The sequence below is a fragment of the Myotis myotis genome, unplaced genomic scaffold (assembly GCF_014108235.1).
Source record: "Myotis myotis isolate mMyoMyo1 unplaced genomic scaffold, mMyoMyo1.p scaffold_m19_p_6, whole genome shotgun sequence".
Taxonomy (NCBI): domain Eukaryota; kingdom Metazoa; phylum Chordata; class Mammalia; order Chiroptera; family Vespertilionidae; genus Myotis; species Myotis myotis.
The window spans coordinates 16387414-16401609 of record NW_023416368.1 but is presented as its reverse complement, the minus strand read 5'-3'; the positions used below and the strand labels follow the sequence as shown (position 1 = coordinate 16401609).

At 43.1% G+C, this 14196-nt stretch overlaps 1 protein-coding gene across 2 annotated transcripts in view; it reads right to left on the bottom strand.

Annotated features, from left to right (window-relative positions):
- TIMD4 (T cell immunoglobulin and mucin domain containing 4) overlaps positions 1–14196 on the bottom strand; it is a 36838-nt gene that overhangs the window by 22344 nt on the left and 298 nt on the right. For both annotated transcript variants that reach the window (XM_036315125.1, XM_036315126.1), the window contains exons 2-4: positions 9287–9628; positions 6430–6762; positions 4798–4860 (exon numbers count right to left, since the gene is read on the bottom strand). In XM_036315125.1, the coding sequence (XP_036171018.1) occupies positions 4798–4860; positions 6430–6762; positions 9287–9628 (738 nt within the window). The remainder of the gene's footprint in view (positions 1–4797; positions 4861–6429; positions 6763–9286; positions 9629–14196) is intronic.

Genomic DNA, 14196 nt, shown 5'->3' with positions numbered 1-14196 from the left:
TGTAAATCATCCCATTCGATTAAATGCCTTATTGATTGTAATGTGAATATCCCATGGGTTGTGGTCATACTGGTCTTAGAAAGCACATTTTTCCTTCACCTGGGAAGGACAGCACAGTTATTCCAAGGTCACAGGGCTCTAGACCCAAAACTGTAATTTAGATAACATGCCTAAGTTTAACCCAGGTTACCCAAGGGCTCTAGATAATGTGTTTATAACATGCTGTTTCTGCTTCTGTAAACTGCTTTTTGCAAACTAGGTTCCTCATTCCAGACCTGAGGGCTCTAGATAATGTATTTCTGTCAATTCAGTGACCCCGAGATCCAAAACTATAATTAACTTGCTTAATTCTGCTTCTGTAAACTGCTTTTTGAGAGCCAGGTTCCTCATTCCAAACCCTGGGATGTAATCAATACCTTTGTGATTTTTTGCCTACATAACCTTGGAGCTGCGACCATCTTGTTACTATGAGATTTGGGGAATGGCCCCTCATAGTCCCAGATTGCAATAAATGTGACTCTTTAATTCGACTTCTTGAGGCGTCCTTCTGTGATTCGCAGGGTACATTACAACAGTTGCAAATATCAAAAAATTTCTATATGTGACACAGCACCAGAGTTAAGTTAGGGTTTTTCAAAATGCTGACACGCCGAGCTCAAAAGGTTCTCCATCACTGCACTAGTGAAACGAGCGTTGCCTGGGGTGTTGACTAGAGAACCCAAGATTTTAAAAGAGAAAATGAACTTAGGGAAATGCTTGTCTTTCTATTTGGGGTGTCCCTCTGTCCCCTAAACTGACCTCTGTCATTAAATAAAAAAGAGCTAAGGCTTACTGAGCATATAGAACATGTCAGACATGTTCTAAGTGATCTGCATAAAGTTCTCATTTAATCCTCAGAAAAAAGACATATGGATGTAGGAAAGGTGTTATTATTATTATTCCCATTTTACCAACAAGGAAACAAAGATCCAAAGAGATGAAATAATTTTCCCAAAGTCACACAGCAGGTCAGAGGCAGGCTTAGAGCCCAGGCAGGGTAACACCAGAGTGTGTGCAGGAACCATGCTACCTTCCTGCCTCCCATATTGTACTATCACAAGCATTGGTTTATTTCCCCCACACATGTCTGTTTTCCTCTGCTTGGGTGTAAGTCCTGTTAAGGTAACAGCTACAATTCGAAAGCTTTACTAAAGTGCCAGGCACTAATCTAAGTCCTTTAAATGCATGAAGTTACACAGCTCCACAACACACGTGGGAATAAACCGAGCCCAGAGACCCTCACCAAAAAGTTGTAGAACTGGAGTCAAACCTAGGCAATCCTTTCTAGCACCCTCAAGGATGTGAATCATATCTTATTTGTAAGGTATTCTCTGCCCCTGTACTCTAGTAAATACCTAGAGAAGGCTTGATGGATGAAAGGACAAGTGCATAAAAGAATTCTTACTTCCAGTCAAGAAGGCAGCGTAGGAAAATGCAGTACTCGCCTCCTCCCAAAACCACATCAAAATTACAACTAAACTACAGAACAACCATCATTTGGAACCACCTGAAGTCTGGTTGGAAAATGGAAGTCCTACAACTAGGAAATTAAAGCAGAAGCCACATTGAGACTGGCCAGAGGGGTGGAGATGTGGAACAAGCTGGCGGATAAAAATCAGGAGGGCTATCTCAGCTGTGGAGATCCCCCCTGAGGAGCAAGGGGTCCCAGCGCCACACCACTCCCACCTTCCCCACCTCAGGTTCCAGTGCTGGGAAGAGAAGTCCCCATAACTTTTGGCTATAAAAACCAGCAAGGATTGAGGCTAGGGGAGATGGAGGGCTGTTGGAGCCCCAAGACGTTCCTTTGAAGGGCCCACCCATGGATTTACTCAGATTCACTCACTTTGAGCCTCAGTACTGCGTCAGGAGCTTGAAAGAACCAAATTGTTCAGCATCAGGATGAGAGCTGGGTGGGAGGCAACTTTCTTTCAGACAGAAGTACAGAAGTGCTGGCAGAAACCATTGTTCTTTTGATGAGCCCTCCCCTCACAGACCTTGCAGATGGGAACCATATCTGAGACTCCATCAACCTGGCTCACACTGTTTGCCTGACCCTCGTGATTCCCTGAGACCCCACCTTACCCAACTTGAGATCCCACACCACTCAAGCTGTTTCCATGGCTTATCTTGGCTCATGCTTCAGATTTTCCTAAAATCTCTCAAACAGCAGCATTTGGTCTCAGCGAGCCCCAGACCTCTTTCTAATTGGCCCAGACCCAGCACTAGCAGCAGCCAGCCTTGGTTCACAGCTTGGCCTCACCTGGGTACCTCTAAGTCAGCACAAGCGCCAGCCATTTGTAGATTGCTTTGTAGTCCCAGGCAGAACACAGGCAGCAGTAGACCTCGGCCTGAACCTCCCAGGGAGCGCCAGAGATAGCATACCCAGTAGACGGCTTCAGACCATGAAGCACCACCACCCAACCTCCTCTACAAGTGTCACACTCAAGGGGCGGAGTCAATGGACACGAGAGTCCTGCTGAAGTAAGTGCTGATGTGTGGGGTGGGTCCTGGCACAGCTGATCCTCCACAGTAGTTGGTGGTCGCAGCCAATCCCTACAACTAATAGGCTGAGGGGTGGTGGGGGCGCAGTAAATTCTTCCAACTGACATGTCAACAGCAATCAAGGCTCAACTACAAGAGGGCGGTTTACACAGCCCACATGAGGGGAGGGCATACCTTGAGTGCTCAGCTTGGGTGATGGGAGGCTGTGTCACTAGAACCTACAGAATACCTAGATATTAGGCCAATCTACCAAGCCTGGGAGGTGTAGCAGCTCTACTGAATACATAAAAACAAGCAGGAAGGCTGCAAAAATGAGGAGACAAAGAAATGTGTCCAAAATGATAGAACAGAAGAAAACTCCAGAAAAAGAACTAAACAAAATGGAGATAATCTACCAGAGGCAGAGTTCAAAACGCTGGTGATAAGGGTGCCCAAGAACTTAGGGGAAGAGTAGAGGAACTTAGTGAGAACGTCAACACAGAGAGAGGAAACATAAACAGGAACAGGTCAGAAATGAAGGATACAGTAACAGAAATGAAGAATACATTACAAGGAAGTAATAGTAGAGTAGATGAAGCCAAGGATCAAATCAGAGATTTGGAAGATAAGGAAACAAAAAACAATCAGAACAGCAAAAAGAATCTACGAGAGAGAGAGAGAGAGAGAGAGAGAGAGAGAGAGAGAGAGAGAGAGAGAAATAATGTAAGGAGCCTCTGAGACAATTTTAAACATACCAACATTCGCATCAGGGAGGTGCCAGAAGGAGAGAGAGCAAGAAATTGAAAATCTATTTGAAAAAATAATGACAGAAAACTTTCCTAACTTGGTGAAGAAATAGACATACAAGTCCAGGAAGCACAGATGAACCCAAAAGAACACCAAGACATATCATAATTAAAATGCAAAGAGTTAAAGACAAAGAGAGAATCTTAAAAATAGCAAGAGAAAAATTAGTTGCCTACAAGGAAGTTTCCTTAAGATCGTCAGCTGATTTCTCAACAGCAGGTTTGCAGGCCAGAAGAGATTGGCAAGAAATATTCAAAATGATGAAAAGCAAGGTCCTACAACCAAAATTACTCTACCCAACAAAGCTATCATTTAGAATTAGAGGACAGATAAGAGTTCCCCAGATAAGAAAAAGCTAAGAGTTCATTACCACCAAACCAGTATTGTATGAAATGTTAAAGGGCTGTCGAGGTGGAGGAGGAGGAGGAGGAGGAGGAGGAGGAGGAGGAGGAGGAGGAGGAGGAGGAGGAGGAGGAGGAGGAGGAGGAGGAGGAGGAGGAGGAGGAGGAGGAGGAGGAGGAGGAGGAGGAGGAGAGAAGGAGGAGGAGGAGGAGGAGGAGAGAAAGAAGGAGAAGGAGGAGAAGGAGAAGAAGAAGAAGAAGAAGAAGAAGAAGAAGAAGAAGAAGAAGAAGAAGACACAATTATGATAATAAAATGGCAATAAATACATATCTATCAACAATTGAATCTAAAACACAAAATAAATGAATAAGCAGAACAGACTCATAGATACCGAGAACATTTTGACAGTTGCCAAATGGGAGGGGGGTTGGGATGATAGATGAAAAAGGTAAAGGGATTAAGAAGTACAAATTAGTTGTTACAGAATAGTTATGGGGATGTAAAGTACAGCATAGGAAATATAGTCAATAATACTCTAATAACTATGTATCATGTCAGATGGGTACAAGATTTATCGGGATGATCACTTAGTAAGCTAGTAATGTCTAACTAATCACTAAAACTACTATAATAATTTATGTCTACTGTAATTGAAAATTTTTTTAATGATTTAAAAAAAGAGAGAGAGTCTACCTCCACCATAAGAAAAACAACCAGTCAAGTGAGTCCACCCCTTGGGAGTTTCAACAAAGAAGACTGGTGTGCTTGGCATCAGAGTGAGACCGCTGAGCACCCCCTAACCTAAAGTAGAAAGGCTAATTTCTAAAGATGTGCTGCCTCAAAGAACACACAAATAAATCAAAATTAATCAGTCAATCAATACATCTCCTTCACTCTTTCCTTTCCTCCCTCTACACCCCCTTCCCTCTTCCGCTCTCTTTTATCCCTTGTCCACTGGAATGAATGAACACAAATGCAGCCTTTCCATCTGTTTGTCCCCGGTGGACCTCATGGAACACAAGGTCCAAAAGTCATCTCTACTCATCTGATTCAATGATGCTCTATTCACTGTTTCCTTTCCCTCAATCTAAGAGGTAAGGAAACAAACATGAGTAAGGGTCCACATACCTTTGGGTGTGAATAAAGAACTGTCTTCAGAAGTTACCTCAGGGAAAAGGGAGGTTTCTGATTCTGGAATAGAAAAAAGTTTGATGAAAGGCAGCAAAAAAATAAATAAGTGTGCTGAGTGCGAGATCTGGGGCTCTTTTTTATGGTAGTCTTTGTGCTTTTCTACATCAAATTTTCTTCAAGGATTGCAAGAATCTAGGAGAAAAAAATTACAAATGTATTTTAAGATGATTATTTTAAAGGTAAATGGAATAAAAATACCTACAAAAATTAATTTGTTTAGAGTTTGTGGACTTTAGGTGACTATTCAGAGTATAATAAAATCAGCCAATTAAATATTGTTAAGCTATTTAGATGATCCAGACCTTATTTTGGCAGCTAAAATGCCTAAGAAAGCCTTCAAGCTATCTCATGATTGCTTTTTAATAATTGTATTTTCAGAATCAGAGGAGGAAATGTGGTGAGAACTTTGATAAGGCCCTACTAGTAACCAAATGAGAGGTCCAAGATGCAGGATCAAGAAGGATTCAGGAGAAACAAACAAAAAAAAAGACAAAAGATAACCAGTTCACTATCAAAAATTATTTTGAAGTCTTTCTTAAACCAATCTCTAATGCCCAGGCAGAGACTTAACTCCTGGCAGATGGAACTGGAGCCTGACTTGAGGTTACATTCCTGGTTCTTCAATAAACATCTCCAAGATTCCTGGAGGTCAGCTGAAGAACCAAAAAAAGTTGACTTTTCACAAACAAAGGAAGAAAGAGGGGGTGGGGGAGGAAACCATAAAACAAAGAAAAGGAATAGTTTAGTGAATACACACACACACACACACACACACACACACACACACACTGTTATGGGCTGAATTGTGTTCCACCCCCCAAATTTATATGTGGAAGCCCTACCCCCATAGTTCAGAATATGACTATATTTGGAGATAGAGCCTTTAAATAGCTGATTAAAGTAAAATGAGGTCATTAGGATGGGCCATAATCCAGTATGACTAGTATCCTTATAAAAAGAGGAGATTAGGCCCGGCCAGTGTGGGTCAGTGGTTGAGCATTGACCCAAGAACCAGGAAGTCATGGTTTGATTCCCAGTCGGGTCACATGCCCAGGTTGTGGGCTCCATCCCCAGTGTGGGGCGTGCAGGAGGCAGCCAATCAATGATTCTCTCTCATCATTGATGTTTCTATCTCTTTCCCTCTCCCTTCCTTTCTCTGAAATAAATAATAAAAACACACACATATTTTTAAAAAGAAGAGATTAGGACATAGACACACACAAAAGAAAGACCATGGGATGACATAGTGAGATGACCATCAATAAGGCAAGGAGAGAGGCCTCAGAAAAAATCAACCCTGCTGACACCTTGATCTCAGACGTCTAGCCTCCAGAATATAAAAAAAATAAACTTCTATTGTTTAAGCCATCAGTCTGAGGTATTTGTTATGATAGTCCTGGAAAACTAACACATACCACCACTCCCTACACACACACACACACACACACACACACACACACACACTCACACACTCACACACACTGCTCATTCAGTAGAGGAACCCCATTCCAAGGGACTCATATACATCTGATCAGCAGAAGGGAAAGAATGGTCAATTGTGTCAGGTACCTGCAGTGAGGGTGGACCCTTCGGTGGAAGGCACAGTGGTCAGAAGAATGGTGGTTGCCTCAGGAAAGGAGCTTGGCGTTATCCATGGACACGTGGTTGTCATTGTAGTGAGGGCAGTGGTGGTTCTTGTCTGAAGTGGTGTTCTCGTTGTGAGGTCAGGTGTAGTCATGACTGTTGTTGGAAGAACAGTTGTGGTTGTTGGCATAGCAGTAGTGGTGGTGGTAGTGGTGGTGGTGGTGGTGGTGGTGGTGGTGGTGGTGGTGGTTGGGCGCCGGGTAGTTGGGCGCCGGGTGGTTGGGCGCCGGGTGGTTGGGCGCCGGGTGGTTGTTGGGGCTGTAACCAACAGAAGATATCTTTGATACCAAGTGGAGATGGAGGAAAAAGGAAACAATACAAATATATCTGGGACCCTTCCATTTCTGTCTGTTTCTACTGCCTTCACCTAGTCCACTGTCTTGGGCCATTGTAATGTCCATAAAAATTGGGTTTCTTGCCACTAGTCTCGGCCTTTCCAATTTGTTTTCCACACATTGGTTTGAGTAATATTTTAAAATGATAAATCTAATTATGTCAGTCCCCTGCTTAAAACTTTTTACTGGGTCCTCCTAGCCCACAATGTTGGCCGCAAGGCTCCATCGGATCTGGCCCTGTCTTTCCTTCCAATCTCATGTTTCTACTTCACTCTCCATCTTTCCCCAGCCCATTAGCCTTTCTTCAGCTCTTTGAACATATTAGTGGCCTTCTGGCTGGAAGAACTTTATACCTGCTGCTTCCTAGTCTCTCTCTTTAGCCTTCTTCCTCAGCTAGATGGATACTTCTGCAAAGAGGTCATCTGTGTTATGTAATAACAATTTTTTTTTGCACTCTCATACTTTACCTCATAGCATTTATTCCATTTCATAATTGTACATTATTTGATGATTATTCAAATAATCATTCATTCATTTGATGATTAATGTCTTCTTCTCCAACTAGCTGGTAAGCTCCATGAGGGAAAATCTGGCTCTCTGGTACAAATCTAATACCTATTATGGTGTCAAGCACATAGTAGGTGTTCCACAAATATCCATGAGTAAATGAATAACTGATCAAAAGTGAGCTAAATATAAAGTTTCAGTCAAGCAAAATGAATAAACTCTGGAGATCTGCACAACATTGTGCCTATAGTTAACTCACATTAGGTGTTCTTTTCACAATAAAATAAAATTAAAATCTAAAAACACTGAATCCAAAGTATGGTGAGGTGCAGTCTCTTTTGGATATTAAAGATTGGTTTGTGCCAGCACCACTCACCCCCTAAACATTTGAATTTGGGTTCATTAGCCACAATTATTCTCCAGATACCACCTTACCAAATATGCCCAATTTCCATGAACTCTAATGGACTGAAAGACATCACTAGTTTCAAGAGAACATAGAAATGACCCCACAGAGTTTGGAGGTCAAACAAGTATTTTATAAAATAATAGCTGGTTATACCAACATTGAAAAGAGTAGACTCGGATTGGCATCATTTAATTCAATAAATCAGAATAGTTATTTTGAGAGAGAAAATATGCTAATGTATACAAAAATTCTCCAATTAGAAGCATCCACATTAGTTGTTCTCAAATTTAAAAGTGTATTAGAATAAACTAACAAACAAAATAGAACAGACTCATAGATACAGAGAACAAGCTGACAGCTGTCAGGGGGTTGGAGGACTGAGTGAAAAAGGTGACAGGGTTAAGCAAACAAACAAAACAAAAAAACTGAGAGACAGACACAGTATGGGGATTACCGGAGGGAAAGGGGGTGGGGGAGGTGGAAGAGAGTGCAGAAGGGATAAATGGTGATGGAAGGAGACTTGACTTGGGATAGTGGACACACAATACAATATACAGATGATGCATTATACAATTGTATACTTGAATCCTATACAATTTATTAACCAATGTCACCCTAATAAATTCAATAAATATTAAAAAGCAATAAAATAAAGTACATTAGAGTCACCTAAGGAGCTTGTTAAGCATATTAATATCCAGACCCTGCCTTCGAAGATGCCCTTCCAGCTAGGAATGGAGCCCCAGATTCCTCCATCATTGATGAAAGCTGAACACAGGGCTTACTTTACAAGGCTCCATTCCAGACAAGCAGAAAAGGTCGTTATTGTTAGCATCATTTAGCCAGAGACTGCCCTCCATGCAGCTCAAATCTTTTGTTTGTTTGTTTGTTTGTTTGTTTGTTTGTTTTTATTAATCCTCACTGGAGGATATTTTTTCCATTGATTTTTAGAGAGCGGAAGGGAGGGGCAAGGAGGAGAGAGAGAGAAACATCAATGTGAGAGAACCACATCAATTGTTTGCCTCCCTTGCAGCTCAAAGCTTTAGGAGTTCCACCTTATTCTAAATTTCACCAAAAGCAAGATAGTAACAGAAGGAAAAATATGCCTTAAAATGGCCCTGAGAGTCCCCGCATCACATGCCCTTTTTTGCTGCCAGAAGCTGCAACCTACTGGCTGACGGGCTGAAGCTGACCACAGACACACTTTATTTAACTTACACAGTATGTATTTTTCTAAATGTTGAAATCTTTGCCAACATGCAAAAATCAGTATATATCACATATATACTGAGAGATCTGTGAACAGTGGGCAACAATCCCAAAGGTAAAAAGCAGCTGCCTTCTTCAGATTTGGCCCCCGGGCATTTGCCGCACATCGTGGCTCCTCTTTGTCGGAGCAACACTTCTGAGATGTAACCCGTCCACTCGTGGCTTAAGGAGCTAATGCTTCTCTCCCTGCCCCCACTAAACCCATCACCCATTAGCCACCAAATCTCTCCTGCCACAGGCACCAGGCCCTTCCTGTGCTCACCTCTCGTTAGCCTCAGGACAATGTTCTTCTTGACATCATTGAACCAGCCGGGCACCTCTATGCGGCAGCAGTACACAGCGCTGTCACCTTCGTTGGTGTTGAAGATGGTCAAAGAGACGTCGCCTCTCCAGATACTCCCCAGAAGCTGGTATTTTGCCGACTTCCGGGAGAGCACCCTCCTCTGATCGGTGTGGAGAAGTTCCTCGTTGCATTTGGATTTGGGACACGAGCCTTTGCCCCAGCACATGCTGTGGCTGCCCTGAGACCACGATGCATACGTGCAGGGCAAAGTCACCGACTGGCCCACGTATCCTGTCACGACAGTCTGCGCTGCAGCTGGCGCTGTGAGGAGGGATGAGAAAACCAGGTTGTGTGGTACTGATGTATCTCAGACATGATCGTGGTTGTGCAAACAGATGCTTCCAGGAAGATGCACAGGGGGGTAGTATATGTGTTTCTTTAGCCTAAATTCTGATGTGTGCTTCACCAGAGCTGAGCTCCTAACTCCACATCCTTCCATCCTCCAAGTGGAGACAGCTGACCCACCTGAATGTCTAACCAGCCGTGGGCAAACTACGGCCCGCGGGGCCGGATCCGGCCTGTTTGAAATGAATAAAACTATTGAAATAAAAGACCGTACCCTTTTATGTAATGATGTTTACTTTGAATTTATATTAGTTCACACAAACACTCCATCCATGCTTTTGTTCCGGCCCTCCGGTCCAGTTTAAGAACCCATTGTGGCCCTCGAGTCAAAAAGTTTGCCCACCCCTGGAAACTCATTTCCACAGCAAGACCTTTTGCTGATGTTTCTCTCTCTCTCCTCCCCGCTCCCTTCCACTCTGACCTTGAGTACCGTAAGATAAACCAATAGACTCTCCACTGAAAAACCCTGACCCTTTAACTCAATTCCCCTAACTCAGACAAGCAGGTCTAAACATAGCACTTTGCCCACTGTATCCCAATGAACAGTGATTATGTTCTATTGACTTGAATATCTCAAATGGGTCTCCCTCTGTCCTCCAACACTGAGAGGGCTATGGCAGGAAGATGGGCTGCCAGACTATATACCATTGCTCTCTCTTTTCAGCACAGGAAATGAAAAGGAATTGCTCTGGACCATTTATTTGTTGTTAGACAATATGAAGTTAGGTGGAGTTTGAGGGTTTTTTAAATGTTATAACTGAGTGAAGCAGACCACAGGAATTAGAATGGGAGCTGTGGCATACAAAAATGCCAGAGGGTAATATGGGAGGTATCACTACTGTGTGGTGTATCAGTAGGTTTACAGTTGTGAGTATGTGAAACACAGAATTTATTCTTGTATTATTATTTATTAATTATTGTATTATTTTCCATGTAAACTTGTACCCCACTCTAGTTCTAAGATGAAGTGTCCACTTTTCCCAACTTTGGCTGCTCATCATCATGACCTCGGGAAATTGTTAAAAACAGATATTTTATTGACCAACCCTGAGTCACAATCTCTGAGGCCAAAGCCCCTGGAAATGGACATCATCAAACTCTTCTGATATCATTGGCCACTCCCCCAGTGTGTGAGGACCACAGGACAAGCTCTTTGAAGATCACATCCATTTCTGAGAATCTGGGAAACATTCTCACTGCTGCCAGCCCATTGATTTAATTGAGCATCAGTACTTGTTCTAAACAACAGAAAACCTACTGAAGTGAGAGCGAGGCAGCTGAAGCTCCAGACCATCAGACTATATCCCAGGCACCAGGTTCCTGCTTCCTGTTTTCCTCCAGGAACGCCCTTGGCCCATGAGACCCCATGCACTAGCTGTGTTGACCTATTTGGCTAAGTTGTATAAGACATGGCCCACAGGCCCTGACCTGGTGTCAGGAACGTCTAGATATCCCTCTCTGGGGGAGGTGAGCATCAACCCTAAAAGGCACCCAGAGAGGAAGCCAAAGGGCGTGCTGCCTGGGCTTTCCACAGTGGACTCCCATGATGAAGGTCATTCCAAATACAGAGCAGCCAGAGCCTTCCCTGCACTCACTGCCTCTTCACTTTGCTGCAGTGAAAATGTTTCACAGACCATAAATGCTGTAGAAGTCCACTCTGCCCACCGTCAACCCAGGAAAAAAGATAAGCAATTCATTGTTATCACCCTGTGTCATAACACATAGCAACACAGAACACGTGCGCCTAAAACAAATAACTTCTGAAACATAGCCTTGTTCCTATTTATATTGGAAGAATTAATTTTAAAATAGATGCAAGAATTATTTCTACTGGCGAGTCATCAGTTTACTTTCCCAAGTATTACAGCGTCACAGGAAGCATCCTACTTCTTAAGACCCAACAGAAAAACTAAAAAAGGACATAACAGGCAATTCATAGATGAGGCGATATGAGTAGCTAGTAAATTTCACCTATTTGGCCAAAATTTAGAGTGCTGATAAAAGCAATTTTTAGCCAACAGGGATCTAGGAAAAGATAACTTACCAGAGTCAACTACACAGAAATAGGGTAAGAATTTGTATAGCCATAGTGTGGGCCAATTTGGCAGTTTCTATTAATACTCAACATGCACATGTGCATTCTAAACCTTAGCAAGTTTGTGTTTTATTTACCCTAGAAAAGCACACATGCACAAGAAAACCTAATAGCAAATGTTTATTGCCACCTTCACATACATGTGAATGGAATGAACGTGTCTATGTGCCTGGCAAAACTGGCACATTCATTCCATGGAATCATGCGTAGAAGATTATTAGAATTAGATAGACTTATGCCAGTTGGCATGAAAACTCGGTCTTACGAAAGTATGAAAAGGGAAAATTTTAATAAAACACATACAGTGTAAAAACCATTAATAAAATAAATAAATAAAACAGTTCACACTGTGTATGTGCATGTGGGGTGGGGGTATAGATATATGAAGCTAAATGCATAGAAAAGTGTCTGGTGGGATATACCCCCAACTCATTGTGTTGGTCCTCTCCATGACAATTGGAAAGGGATGGGGCCTGGGGGTGGTCCTCAAAAGGGATTTATAGCTTTATTTTTTTCACCAAGGGTGTTTCTGTATTACTCATCTGATTCAAAATTGATGGTTTTGAAAAAAAGGAAGCAGGCAATTAGGCATTTTGCTGTGGCAGAAAAACACCCATTAGGCGTACATTGTAAACCTCATGGGCCTTTGTGTTCTTGGAGGAAAGCCACAGTAAGCCTAACCTCATTGTCATTGTAAAATAAAGGGGATAATGACTTCCCTCAGAAAGCGTTTCTAAGGTTCACATGAGACGAAATATCAACGCCACATGGAATTAATGAAGTAACCAAACACAGGAGAATTTAGAAATAGGACCAAAAAACCCTGGTTTTTTTTCCAGTTACAAAAGTGTCCTGGAGCAGAGGAATTGTTGGTGTCAAATCAATTCCGTTTTTCAGAAGCTACCCAGGATGGTGTGGGGACAACCTGGGTTCTGGTGCCAGTGGTGTCTCCTCCAGCTGGTGACCTGGTGACCTCAAGGAAGGCCCTTCCCCCACCCGGGTCTCAGTTTCACCATCTGCAGCCTGGAGTTTCTGATTCAGCATCTTTGAAGGGCATGTGCAGCTTTGATGGATTCTCGGTGATTCTGAACAGCCATTCTCTTCTAATTTGGTCATTTTAGAAAAGACCCAAATGAAAAAGGAGAAAGTTTACCAGCTACTGTCTCCTTTAAACAGGGTTAAAGAAACCCACCCTAGCTCAACCAACAGCTCAGCAACCAGCCAGTAACTGGCTATGTGGACTTAGACCCCAGCAACTTTCAGCATAACAAAATCAAGTTCCCAGAGCACCTCAAGTTCCCAGAACAAGATAAAGACCATTGAAAACATTGATTAAAAGAAGAAGAAGAAGAAAAAAAAGCAGACAGGGGCTGCTTTTATTCCATTAACAGCCACAGTGTATCTGGGGAGATAAGCAGCTCAGTGACCTGTTCTCTGATGGGGGGGGGGGGGGGGGGGCCGGGGCGGGAGGCACAGCGGAACTCCAGGGAGGACAGGAACTCAGCAGAAATTCCTGAATCAGACCTAACCAGTTTGGCTCAGCGGATAGAGCATCAGCCTGTGGACTGAAAGGTCCCAGGTTCTATTCTGGTCAAGGGCATGTACCTTGGTTGTGGGCACATCCCCAGTAGGAGGTGTGCAGGAGGCAGCTGATCCGTGTTTCTCTCTCATCGATGTTTCTAACTCTCTATCCCTCTCCCTTCCTCTCTGTAAAAAAATCAATAAAATATATTAAAAAAAAAAAAAGAAAGAAATTCCTGAATCGGTCCTGAGCGCTCAGGAAAAGCCCACCTTAGGAGGAGACCTGAGGACCCATGGGCTTTCAGAAGAGAAGCAGAGAGAACTGCAGGGCACAGGCTGGACAGGTAAAGGAAACACCTCTGCTGTCCTTGAAAGATTCATTCTCAAACAACTACCAAACTTTTAAAACTGCAAGAGACATTAGATACTGTCTAGTTCTAGAATCACAGATGGTGAGCACTGGTCTGATCCAGGTCCCTCATTTCACAAGGGGAGAGCCAGGGCTTGTTAAACGTGTTCCCAGTGCCAACTGTCAGCGAGCGGACAGGACTCGGGCTCAGCACGAGCATTTGCCCTCTGCCACCAGGATGCACAGGTCTCAGCCCAGGGCGGACCTCTGCATCGTCCAAAACCTGGGAACAATGTGCAAGAAGAAACCGCTCCTTGAAACTTCCTCCCCGGCAAAGTAATCCAACAGGCAAACTAAAACTGACAATAAAGAGAAAAAGAAGAATTACAAGAAGAGCTCTTTCCAGAGCAAATTGCCCTCCGTCTGGCGGCACTGGTAACATCTGCAGAGGACATTTCTTGTCCCCATTTCATCTGACCCCTTATTGCGGTGTTTCTTCTTAAATTGCCATTTCTGATA